This window comes from Dipteris shenzhenensis, chromosome 2 (genome assembly GCF_047967505.1).
Source record: "Dipteris shenzhenensis isolate YYH24624 ecotype China chromosome 2, Dip_SZ_1.0, whole genome shotgun sequence".
Taxonomy (NCBI): domain Eukaryota; kingdom Viridiplantae; phylum Streptophyta; class Polypodiopsida; order Gleicheniales; family Dipteridaceae; genus Dipteris; species Dipteris shenzhenensis.
Genome location: NC_141597.1, coordinates 45,084,000 through 45,096,534, shown reverse-complemented (window position 1 = coordinate 45,096,534; position 12,535 = coordinate 45,084,000). Strand labels below are relative to the sequence as shown.

The 12,535-nt window shown below is 43.4% G+C and overlaps 1 protein-coding gene across 2 annotated transcripts; it reads right to left on the bottom strand.

Moving 5' to 3' along the window:
* Positions 1-3,333: 3,333 nt before the first annotated feature.
* On the bottom strand, positions 3,334-7,958 carry LOC147904833 (uncharacterized). 2 transcript variants are annotated; one of them, XM_087395713.1, is made up of 4 exons: positions 5,873-7,958; positions 4,257-5,694; positions 4,057-4,157; positions 3,334-3,938 (listed from the first exon to the last, which is right to left on the bottom strand). In XM_087395713.1, exons 1-4 carry the CDS (start codon positions 7,064-7,066, stop codon positions 3,495-3,497), a joined length of 3,177 nt encoding a protein of 1,058 aa, XP_087251839.1. In that variant the 5' UTR covers positions 7,067-7,958; the 3' UTR covers positions 3,334-3,494. The 2 variants fall into 2 exon arrangements, with proteins under 2 accessions (XP_087251839.1, XP_087251846.1); XM_087395720.1 differs by having other exon boundaries at positions 3,334-3,905.
* Positions 7,959-12,535: the final 4,577 nt, after the last annotated feature.

Below are 12,535 nucleotides of genomic sequence, written 5' to 3'. Positions count from 1 at the left end.
CATCTCTTGCCCTCATTTTGGCCTTGTTGGAGCTTTCCCCACCACCTATTTACATAAAAAATATCTTCGATCACTACCTGTTTACATCGAAAATACCTTTGATCATCTTAATGGCTTGTCGAAACTTTGGCACAAAGTAGAATCCTAGAAGCGTGTACTATTGATGTCTAGGTCACAGAAAAGATGGCATCTCAAATTCATCGATAAATGTAGTCATATTTGTGTTAGAGAGGGCATGAAGTCTACATCTTATCTTACTATTCTTTAAGGAGAGGATCCATGTGGCATTCAAAGGTTGCACCACGTGGTGGGCAAGGAATGCTTTGGGGAGCTTCGGTAGGAGGGCTGTGATAAGATGCCACGTGGAGGAGAGGTAGCAGACTGTGTCTGACTGACGCAGAGCTGGCAATTGCTAGAAGGTACGTTGTGTCATGCCACGTGTCTCCGTCGTGTTGCCCGTTGCCCACGTGCCATCTTGCACCATGTATCCACGTCATCATGAGAAAACTACCAGTCGTGCTGTGGTCTGTCGCGCTATCTGTCCAATCTTTCTTCACGCAATCTACTAGTCTATCTTCACAGTCTATCTCAAGACTGTCAGTCACGCAGTCTATTGCTTAGCATAGGAGAGCCACGTGGTACCGAGCATCCAAAGCAGTCAAGCAAACTCTGACCCAGAGGACACTGCTGAGTTGGGGGCTCGTGGGGGAGGCGAAGGTTGCGAGGAGCCTGGAGGTCACATCAGTGGCACGTGGAGAACAGTAGGCGTGGGCCTCACATGGGAGCAGGGCACACAGTCAATCATGTGGTAGGGAGGCAAGCTCGCCGACGTGGCAGATTAACGAGAGAGAGAGAGAGAGAGAGAGAGAGAGAGAGAGAGAGAGAGAGAGAGAGTATATATATATTATATATATCCAATACATATACAAATATAATATAATATATTAATATTTATAAATATTTAATTATCTTTATATATGATTATACATACATACATACATACATACATATATATATATATATATATATGACATCTCAAATTTATATAAATATAAGTAAATCAATAAATATATAGATAGATATAATATAGTATATCTAAAAATATTATACATATAAAGATATAATATTATATATATATAATATAAATACTATATATAATTATATTTATTTTCAATATTATGTATCTTTATATATGATTATACACATATATTTATATTTATATTAAAATATTCATATATATGTATGTAGAGATATAAAATTTTGATTTTTGTAAGAGAGAGAGAGAGAGAGAGAGAGAGAGAGAAACTATGTTCATATATATGTGAATATACATACATTCATATATATATATATATATATATATAGAGAGAGAGAGAGAGAGATATATATAAATTTTATAAAGAGAGAGAGAGAGAGAGAGAGATTATAAACACACACACATATATATGTACATGTATATGTATACATACATACATAGAATCTATATAAATATATATATATATATAATATATAATTATATTTATTACAAATATTTATCTATCTTTACATATGATTATATAAAAGTATAAATAAATATATAGCTCTCTCCGTGAGCTTAACCAATTGGTGCAAGACTTGAGAGGTCCCAAAGAGAGAGAGAGAGAGAGAGAGAGAGATTATATATATATGTATGCATACATACATACATACATATATACATATGTATATATATAAATATATATATATATGATACATAGAATTTAGATTTATTTATTTATTTATTTATTACAAATATTTATCTATATTTATATATGATTATATAAAAGTATAAATAAATATATAGGTCTCCCCGTGAGCTTAACCAATTGGTGCAAGACCTTGAGAGGTCCCAAAGTGACTATCAAGAAAATCACGAAGAAAGTATTCAAACAGAGGCCTATCGATCTCAAGGACTAAGGAACATCAAGGTTATATTGGGATGGCGGAGTGCGCTACAAGAAAAGAAACGATAATCATCCCTTCTTCAAGGAAACATACAATCATCAACTCAACTGCACCCATGTCCAAAGTACTTGTGAGGTTGCACTGAAAGGGCAATGCCATGTGGCCTCCCACTCTTATAATGATAATGGGCAACCATCTTAAGCTCCTATTGATATTTATAAATAAAGTCTCAAATTGTATTCCTTTTGAAATGAAAGGAAGCCTACGATCCCAACCTTGAGACCCGATCGAGCGGGTCTGTAACGCGTCGTAGATGGGTCATGATACTCGTATGTGTGAATCATAAGCGATGAGCATTGCAAAGTTTATCGGTTGGTAAAGACGAGAGATCTATTAGATGCAATGGAAAAGAAAGAGCGAACAATGGAGGAACCTTGCCGAGAATAAGAGGAGGCATATTTTCATGCACGCACACATAAACACTTTTTTTTTATAAAAACGCACATGCATGCGTGAGCGCACACACACACACATATAACACCATGCTAAGTCTCACCAACAGTGAGAATTCACCAAGGTGAGAACTTACTAGAGGAGCATGAAGGGCCAAGCAATAAGTTCATGAATTGCCAATGCTCTCCATGCCGGGAAGGGTCGAAGAAGTGCAAGTGGTTAGATCACAGGCCAAATAAATAGATGTTAGTCATTTTTGCCTTAGGACAATTTTTTAGTTGTGGAGGAATTGAAGGAGATATCTTCTTGTATATGAGAATGAGTATTTGGCTTGACTACAAATTTATGACTCCATATGTACAAGAGGGGAGGGCGAGATGAGCAAAGGTGAGGGGGGGCTAAGAGAGCAACTGTTGCAAGGAAGGGGTGAAGGTCATGAAGGGGGAGAGACTAGGGGAAGCATGAAGTTGTGAGGTAGATTGAGAGAGAGGTAGAGAGTCGAGAGGGAGAGAGGATCATAAGGACCGCTGTGCCAAGGGCAAAAAGAGAGATCAAAGATGGTTGGGTGAAAAATGAAAAGGGTGATGGAAATTCTAGCCATCTATATCTATCTATGTAAGGCCTCTAACCCGTCGGAGATGGCTGGTTCTCTTTATTATGAACTTTCTTGTATGCTTTTCCTTTGAAAATGGTTGATTCAGTTGATTCCACTTTGTTTCGATGTCTTGCAATCTTTAAATATCACAGATCAAATACCCAAAGTTGTAATTTGTTTGAAGTGAGTTTATCTAAAAAGCGTATTATACTTTCACGTCATTGTTAGTAAGCGAAAACAAACTAGAAATTGCATTGAGGAGCATGATTAAGTCTCTTTTTTTTTCTCGTATAGTCACTGTTATATAACTTTCCAAAGAACAAGAATTCTCGATTGGAATTAAGTTTTAAATTATGAGGTGCTGAACGTTAAAACATGTGTCCGTCCTAACAGCCAATTAGGACAAGCACGTTATCAAACACGTGAGTTGGCCAGAAACAAGGAAAACTCCAAGACTGATTTCCCCAAAATCATAGGAGAAGAGGGTTGAGGCACCCTTAAAACTGCATGGGAGACCAGTCTTTCAGCCCAATGCATCCCAAATTTCTGCAATCTCTTTTGCAGTCAATGCGGGATTGAGAGGGCTGAGCTGCCTTGGTGTGGAGGCTGTGGATATCATGGGGGTAGATGGTGTGGAAAGGGGGGTAGACATTGTGGATCTTCCTCTAAATTCGAATGAGCCATCTGAAGCAACATCAGAAGGTCGAGCTGGCTTATTGCTGTTCAACAAAGCATCTGCTTCCTGGTGAAGGAATTCTATATTCTCCGTGGAGGGTGCAGCACCCTGCCCTTTTTGAGGTGGACTGTAAGACTTAAATGGGTCTCCTCTTATATCTGTTGTGCATTCATGAGATTGGGGTTGAGGAGCCCTTTCAAAGACTGCTTCCACTGATGCTGATGGCTGCTGCATCTGGATCTCTTCGACAACCATGGACTGCAACACATCATCACAAACAGAGCTCAAATCCTGCAAAAAAAAATGTATAATATCACCCATATCATCTCCCATGCTTTTTGGCCCTGACTGAATACACAGATATACGACAGGGAAAGGGATGAAGTGCATGAGTTGAACAGTGCATCACCTTCAGCTCAGTATCTCCCTGATCTATCTGCTCTGGTAAGGTGCGCTCAATAGCATCTCTGTCATGTCTGCACTCCATCTTGTGGCCTGATATGCAGTCTCCTGCAGCACCAGCAATCCAAGTTTAGTTGTCCATGCTCTGTCAAAGCCTTGGCAAGAAAACACCATATGAAGATTAATTTAGAAAAAAAGAATCCATACCTCCATGGCTGGCAAATCTCCTTCCATGATCAATGCCATTGACAGCTTGAATGTCCACCCTTCCGGAATCAACAGTGTCAACAGTAGATTCCCTTATCCCCTCTTGCTGATCAAAAGTTTCAGCAAGATCGTCTGGAAAACCAAAACCAATTTTGCTATCGTGAGTTGATAAGGGACCTATTTCACATATTGTTGACCGTTCAGTGACAGTGCGGCCAAGCACAAGTTCTGGCTCTGAAACCAAGCAACATACTGTAGCTGGATTTGTGGTTGCCTGCAGTGCAATATTCTCATTGTCGCCCAAGATTTGGTGCTTTTCAGCCTCCAAAGCACGATTGTCAATTTTTTGTGGCATTGTTGAGGGATGCAAACTGGGAATCTCAGTAAGCAGTCCATTAGGAGTGGTTAAGGAATTCCCATAATTCTCCAAGGCGATATCACACTGATCGAAATATCTTGCCACATTCATCCCTGACTCGGTTGCCATCGTCCCTGCCTTTTCTGCATTCATCTCCATCCCAGGGGCGTCTGCAGTGGCGTTCATATTCGCAGGCAATTGTATGTTCCTAGGCCAAGAATGAACTCGAGAAGCCAGAAATTTTCCCTCAACATTCTCGAGGACTTCTCCTCCATCATCTGTGGGCTTGCTCTCTGCAACACCAGGAATTCTCACAGAATCAAGCAGCTTTCTAAGTTGATTATAGAACGCTGCCTTCTGTTCTGGCATCATGGCTGGTTCTGCTATTGATAGAAGCTTCAGCACGTTGCGTATCTCCAATGTGTCTGCTTCCGCATCTCCCAATTTCATGGCCATCAATGACGCTAGTCCAGGAGGTTTCATCTCTTCGAAGGTAGAGTCGAAGCTCGGCCTGGCAAATGCCTCCATAGCAGCTTCTTTCAGGAGTAGATTTCTGGCTTGCTGGGCTCGCAATTCCTTCTCTGGAGACAACACGCCATCGACAGCAAATTGCAAGAGGTCCATTTCGTCTTCGACCTCGTTCTCGGATTCTTCAGTTTCTGAATACAATGAGGTTGCGAGGTTCAAATCTGCAACCGCGGCTAGAATGGATTGGGCATTAGCCATGGAAGCCGAACGTATAACGGGGCTTTCGTCTGGGAATTCTAAGTCCGTCGGGTTCAAACAAGACTCGCGGGGGGAATAGAGAGAACCTCCACGACATCCTGGCGTTTCCTCGAGTAAGGTCTGGGCGAGCAAATCCTTCTCACAAAGCTCCTGCTCACAGATAGATCGGCAAAGGGCACCTATCTCGGCCTTTCTCAGCCCTTCGCCGGGCTGAATCTTTTCGTCCGCCTTGGGATGCTTGGGCAAGCCATTGAATCCCAATTTTGCAGCGTCGTCCCAGCAATTGAGCGACTTGTTCTGCAAGGCCAACCGGCCTCGCATGTACTCATGCCTCATGCCCCCCGCCTGACTTGCCTGCAGCATACAACAATGAACGTTACACGAGAAAAAACGGCGTTTGGGAGGAAATTCATACGTTGATGCACAGCGAACTCTATCTCGATATCACAATGTAGGCTACACAACTACTGCCAAGAGAACGTCTTGCTTCAACATGTAGCCATGCACAAAAGAACTCGAAGGAGAAACGCACCTGCACAAAGTTTTGGTCGTCTTGGCAATTTCCATAATCCCAGTAGAACTGATCTGCGTCGGCCACTTTCCCCGTGGAAGACCTTCTCGCCGGGGATTTTTCCTTCTTCCTAAGTTTTAGATTCTCGGGCAGCTTGCATGAATGTGGATCGTGATAATGACTCTTCCTGGCTGCAGCTTGCCTGGCGTAGACCCGGTATTCGCCCGAGGCTTCCTCTCTCCTGAGAGACAATTTAGCAGAACCGGCATCCAAACGAGAGTCTATTGATGACATTTTGCGGAGTGGTTGTGGAGGTCTCCTGGCATTGAGCAGCGGTTCCATGGTACAATCCCGGCTGGAAGACCGCTTCTGGAGAGGCACATCCAATTCAGGCTCGCGGCCGTAAAATCGCTTGGGGAGGGATCGGGATCGGGTGGTGGAGAAGCCATCCATCATGCTCGACTGCAAGCGGGAGGCGGCATGATGGACGCCAGCACGGAGGGGACTAGAAGTTTTGGTGGAAGGGGTGCGGGGGAGGAAAGGGAGGGAATGACGATGATGATCGTGAGCGCCATTAACACTGGGGGAGCGGAGGAGGGGGGAAGAGGAGCGGAGGCGGGATTCAAAGAGGGAAGGGTCAAGGAAGGAGAGGTCGCGGGACAAGGCAGCGAGGTCACGGGAGAAGGAAGAGCGGCTGGAAGGGAGGCAACTCGAGTAGGAGAAGAGGGAAGGGCTATCGGGGAAAGAGGAAGCTTTGGCTATGGCGGGAGGAGGAGCAGGAGCAGGAGGAGGGGGAGGATGAGGATGAGGATGAGGAGGAGCAGCTATGGCGGCCATAGCTCGAGCAGCAGCAGCAGAGGAGGAAGGCGAGGGGACGAAATTGCGAGGGGAGATGAGAGGAAGACAGATTTCGACGACATGTTTGTCTGTGGAGGAAGCGGCAGCGACGGAAGAATCGTCGATCGCCATAGCCACCATGGAAGCTCGACGATCGAGCTTGGCTATGGCGGAAGGCTCGCCGTCTTCGTCTTCGTCCTGATCGTCGTCGTCTTCTTGAGCAAGCTTCGTTTTCGTTTGTTGCTTCATCTCTTTCCGTCGATCCTCGTCTCTGTTTTCTGTCTGCTGCTCATCCTGTTGAGCTTGAGCTTGCTGCTTCTTCGGAGCAGCAGCTGCTGCCGCTGCAGCCTTCTTGTCTTTGCTCATGCAGATTCCCATAGCGCTGGCTATGGCGATGGCGAAGCGCTGGCTATGGCGAAGCTCTGGCGATGGAGATAGCAATCTCTTCTTCTTCCTCCTACATTATTCTTCTTCTCCTCCTTCCTACACCATAGCTCTGGCTATGGCGATAGCGATCTCTTCTTCTTCTTCTTCTTCTTCTCCTCCTTCCTACACCATAGCTCTGGCTATGGCGGCTGCTTCTTCTTCTTCTTCTACACCATAGCTCTGGCTATGGCGATCGCCATCTCTTCCCATCTCCCTCCCTCCCCCTCCTCCTCTCCTCCATCTTCTCTTCCTTCTCTTTGTTCTTCGATTCCTCCTTTCTGTTCCTCCTGTTCTTTCGACCTCTTGCTATCGCCCTCGCCGATCGTTTTCCGTCTGCTCGATCGCTCGCTCTTCTTCTCTGACGCTCGCGCAGAGCCTCCTCCCACCGACAACCTTCTGTTGCTCCGCTTTTACATCTCTGGATGAGAGCTTCGAGGATTCAGATCGCCAGCCGCTCAAACTCTACCTATCTCTTTCTCCATCTCTCTCTCTCTCTTCTGTCCGTCCCTTACATTCACGCGCACACTTGAGTATTGAGACTGAAGAGCTGTGAAACGGCAGAGTAACAGAGCTTGCCACCGTCCTGCTCGGCATGATCTCGCCACATCTCGAAACGATCGTTCTGCGGCAGCTCGCACGCGCAGCGGAGCGAGGGGTCATTACGGATGGAGGGTCACGTACGCAGCATGGGCAGCGGAGAGAGCTCGAAGCGAGTGAAAATACGTGCTCATGAGAAGGGGAGAAGAAGGTAAAGGAAGGAAAGGAGGGACATTATGGATCTGAGGGTACAATCGTACAGAAGAAGGTGGAGAGGAGGGAGTGTGGAGCGAGTCGATTGATTGTGCTGTGGGAAGAAGGACGGAAACTTGAAAGCATTCATCAACACAAGAAGATGAAATTCAGAAACACACACAAACAAAGAGAGAGAGAGAGAGAGAGAGAGAGAGAGAGAGATACGACACAAGACAGTTTGAAATTTGAATTTTGAATTCTTACCTCCTACTGTTTGGGAACACACCTAGTTAGCATATTCGTCCCAGTTAACATTTCAACTTACATCCCTCGTTAGCACATTCCTCCCAATTAACATTTCAAATTAGCTGGTCGCCTTATCACGTTTTTCGGCACACAACTTCGCCCCCGATACACACACTGCCCAGTGCTTGCCCATGCCGAGAAGGCATGGGCTCTACACGTGTGTGTGTGTGCGTGTGTGTGTGTGTGTCTCCGTGAGCACATAGTACCCGATACAAGATTTTTATTAAAAAAATTTAAACTGAGTGGAACTGAGAAGAACCACCTAGTCTGAGAAGCACCCTTTCCCTTGGCAACACAGGGCAATGTCTGCAAGAAGGGCATGCAAGCAGGGCTTTGGCAAGGGGTTGAAGCTCCCCACGCTAATGCGCTCTTCTCCTTTCTGTATTACCGCTGTTATGATCCACATTAGAGGCCAAGTCAAGGCACACCCGCAACTTAATTAAAATCTTAAATTAGTTGGTCAAATTATCGATCAATACGAAACCAGTCGGTTAGAAATTTAGACTTTTCGTTACATCACCAACCAATTTCCAGTGAAATTTTCAAATCTACAAGTTTGATTGCCATACCACTTGGCTTAGCTTTTGGCTCTCAAACTAATATAATAAAAATAAGAATTTTAACCTAGGAAATTGTTTCACCCTAGATTCTTCATCCTTACCCCCAATTGTTATATTGAAGTTGCCTCCCTCAAATTTAATTGGTCCCTCCCTCTCTCGAGAATGTGTCATCTACACAATCTTTTACAATTCTCACTATGCAACATCCTAACGGTTTTTGCAATTGTAATCAATAAAAAAATGTACTACATATTGGCTTTCGTGCAGAGGGCTTGCCTCATACATTGCTACACACATGTCACTCCAAAAACAGTTATAATGTTTGATCAACATTCCTAGGTGAGGCAGATTGAACGACCTTCAACAACAAATGGTCGGTGGAAATGAGTGATAGCAACTCCAATCAACCTTTAAGGTTTAAAAATAAAAAAATGTCTACTCAATTCTCTACCCAACATCCAACATTTGGATGCCATAGCTACCTCAATGCCCTCCATGGACCTTATAAACACATCACGTCAAACCCCCAACCTACTTCATTTTCAAACACGGCTTCCTACTCATGAAAATACAGTTCATTCATCAAACACTCCATACTTTAATGTGTTTTTCCTTGCTCCAACTTTTGAAAATCAACTATCATTCAAAACGTGGTAATTTGTGTTTTCTAATGAAACAACCGATGGAGTGAAGAGGTGTCTTTATTTCACCTTTTTATAAAGAAATCGTTTTTAATCACTACTTGACCTTTTTATACATGAATGCAAACAAAGAGACATTGGAGCTAATTTTCATGACTTCGGTACAACCGAATGGTGTACGTGCATGAATGTACTTAAATATAGGAATGTCAAGATATGTGATGATGCTGGGGAGTGCTAGAGTTCTCATGATTTCAACACAAATACAATCCTGATAGTCACCTTCGCTCATGATTTCAGTACATGAGTTTGGTAAAATATGGCAATGAAACATGGCAATGACTAAGGAGTTATGACTTCAATGCATATGCTTTTGGTTGAAAAGGACTAGTAGATCTAAAGGGTTGTCTTTATATTCATTTAAAGGAAGAAAAAGCATTTTTAGCCCTAATCAACATCATCTTTGAAAAAGGGACAAGCATTGGAATCCTCTCATAAGTTTTAAAAAACACAACCTTCCATTTTCATAGTAGACTGAATAGTTGATAAGCATTGGGGTATAACATCCCTCGAGCATCATCACAATTTTTAAGCAAGAGATAACTATAGGCCTTCTCTCTTGATTCAAAAACATTTGTTAAGAACATCGTAGTTATTGAGGACATAATCAATCCAGAGGGCTAGGTAAGTTAGGTTTGAAATCCACTGTGTGTTACTTAACCTATATTGCGTGCGGCTCAATCCTTAGTTTATGGATTGATAATGCTCATATCTTCTCCATGATGTTAAAATTTCAAGAGCTTGACTAATATTATGGACTAACACTTTGAGTTGTGATTATTTATAAGATGTCTTCATCTTAAACAAGCACCTCCACTGAAGATGAATCCCTCCATCTCCACAATCGAGAAATGTGGTTGGAGCAAAAAATCAAATGTATGTGCGATCGATGTTGAGGGAACATGTATTATACACATAGAATTACACTCGGTCACATCTCAAAGTATGGAGAATGGGATGCGACCGTATCCATGGTAAGTGTTAAAACATTGAGGTTGATTGAGATACCTATGGGTGTTCAAGTGTTTGATATATGCTCCTTTTCTATTTAATAAAGGATGTAGTGCCACACCCGCATATGTTGCCCTATGTGAGGAGGCGAAGCGTCGACGATATGAGGTGGGATCTTGAGGGGTGACCGTTATGGATGCATGGAGTGGTGATGGTGATAGTAGCCCTCCACCATTACCTCATGAGGCCATGGAGGAGGAGGTGTTTGATGATATGGTGCAAGATTTATTTGCCCATGAGTCCTAAGGGAGGGATGATAGCATGGAGCAAGACTATCTTTTTACTGAAGCATCGACATCAATATTTGAGGGGTGCATATTCTTTGTTCTACGTGCCTCCCTTGAGTTAGTAAACTTGACATGTTATGTTATCCCTTCTAATTCTAGGGAAACATAAAGTCAAAAACGTGGATGTTTATCTGGAGCCTTTGATTGATGAGCTGGAGATACTTTGGAGAGGTATCGAGGTGGATGACATGAGTAGGCCTCCCTCATCATGAGACTTCATCTGCAAGGCAATGTTGATGTGGACGATGCATGACTTCCCAGGCTATGGTGAGTGTTCAGGTAAGCATTGAACTTTTAATTATGAGAAGGCAATTGATGTGGCATTGAGAACTCACCTTGCTTACACAATTGCATCTATTGTTTAGGTCTCACCACATCGGGTTACCATGCACGTCCTGTTTGTGGTCCTTTGCTAACTGCTTCACAGCCAGAGGACTTGAACAAGGTCATCTACGAGAATCACCATCAATTTCTCCCACCTGATCATCCTAGATATGTCACGCCTTGGAATGAAGTTCCTCCATAGTCACTCGCTACTGCAGGAGATTGGAAGCAAATTTGGGACCTTTCCATGACGACTCCTCCACATGGCATGAGACGGTAAGAGTTCGTAGCTATTGTATGCTATATTGAATGGAAATAAATATTGCACGCTAGTACCATCTTTTATTTGGATACTCCATCTTTTATCGGCTACCATATTGGTCCCACCTCAAGATAAATCACCTGCTTAATCCCATGCATATCTTCAAGAATGTGGCATCTACCATTTGGGATCATTTGATTCGAACACAAGATTCCTTAAGCAAGGGAGGATATATACACCACAAGGAGGATGCATGAAGCTTGGCCACAAGAGAGACCAAATGGGCGTGTCTTTTTACCCCGTGCACCATGGACGTTATCAAAGAAAGAGATGGTGGCGGTGAAGCGGCCTATCACTACAATTCATACTCCCACTAGATGCATGAGGTGTTTGAAAGGGCCTTCACAAAAGCAAGAAAAGAGGTGTAGAGCAATTATACGACTTGAAATCTCATGATCAGCACAAGATGCTCCAAATAAGTATGACTTGGCATAATCTCTTTTTCCTTTTTATGAGCTAGAAGCAACAAATCAACCATCGCTCATGTGTTCAGTTCATACTACCTACTAGCATTTCTCATTGTGCATCGAAGGGCGTGAAGCTCTAAGGAAAATGATTGCGAGAGAAAATTTTGGAAAAGAAAATGGCAGGCAGCGATAGCGGCAAGCCAGTTTTCCTTTCCAGAATTTTCAACCGCGGCTCATTTCCCGTGCATCAAGGTCCTGGGGATAGTGACCTGCATTTCATCCTCCACTTGTCAACTCAGATCTTGATGATCTTCACAGCTTTGATGGTGACTAACAAGTGTGGAAGATTGACGTTGACGTCTAGGTTGCTGCGATGCAACTTTTGCCCAGGAATTGTACGAGATCGGACAAGTGGAATTTATTTCTACCCGCCCGAGGACCTTGACGGATTGTATTTACAAGATGGGCGAGCTTGTGAGGTACTTCACACTATACAAAATGTGAAGCATATCAATGCTTGATGCAAGGCTTTCATATTGCTAATATGGTGCACTTTTTTCTTTCTAGGTATGTGAGCTCAAAGGAAATAGATCCCACCACGCTTGAGGATGCTCGAGTTATGTCAGTGGAGGTGGTTTGTTTAGTGGAGGAGACCTTTTTACGTTCTATTCTCACAAACCAACAACATCTCATAGTGCATTTGGTGGATGAGACTGCTATATACGGCACTATAAATGCACGATAGTTGTTCTACCTTGAGCGCTTCATGAA

Excerpts from the sequence above, each read along its gene's own strand:
- LOC147904833 (XM_087395713.1), bottom strand. The coding sequence starts at position 7,066 with ATGGGAATCTGCATGAGCAAAGACAAGAAGGCTGCAGCGGCAGCAGCT. Across the intron at positions 5,695-5,872 it reads ACGACCAAAACTTTGTGCAG|GCAAGTCAGGCGGGGGGCAT; the intron begins GTGCGTTTCTCC and ends TGTATGCTGCAG. Across the intron at positions 4,158-4,256 it reads GAGATTTGCCAGCCATGGAG|GAGACTGCATATCAGGCCAC; the intron begins GTATGGATTCTT and ends CTGGTGCTGCAG.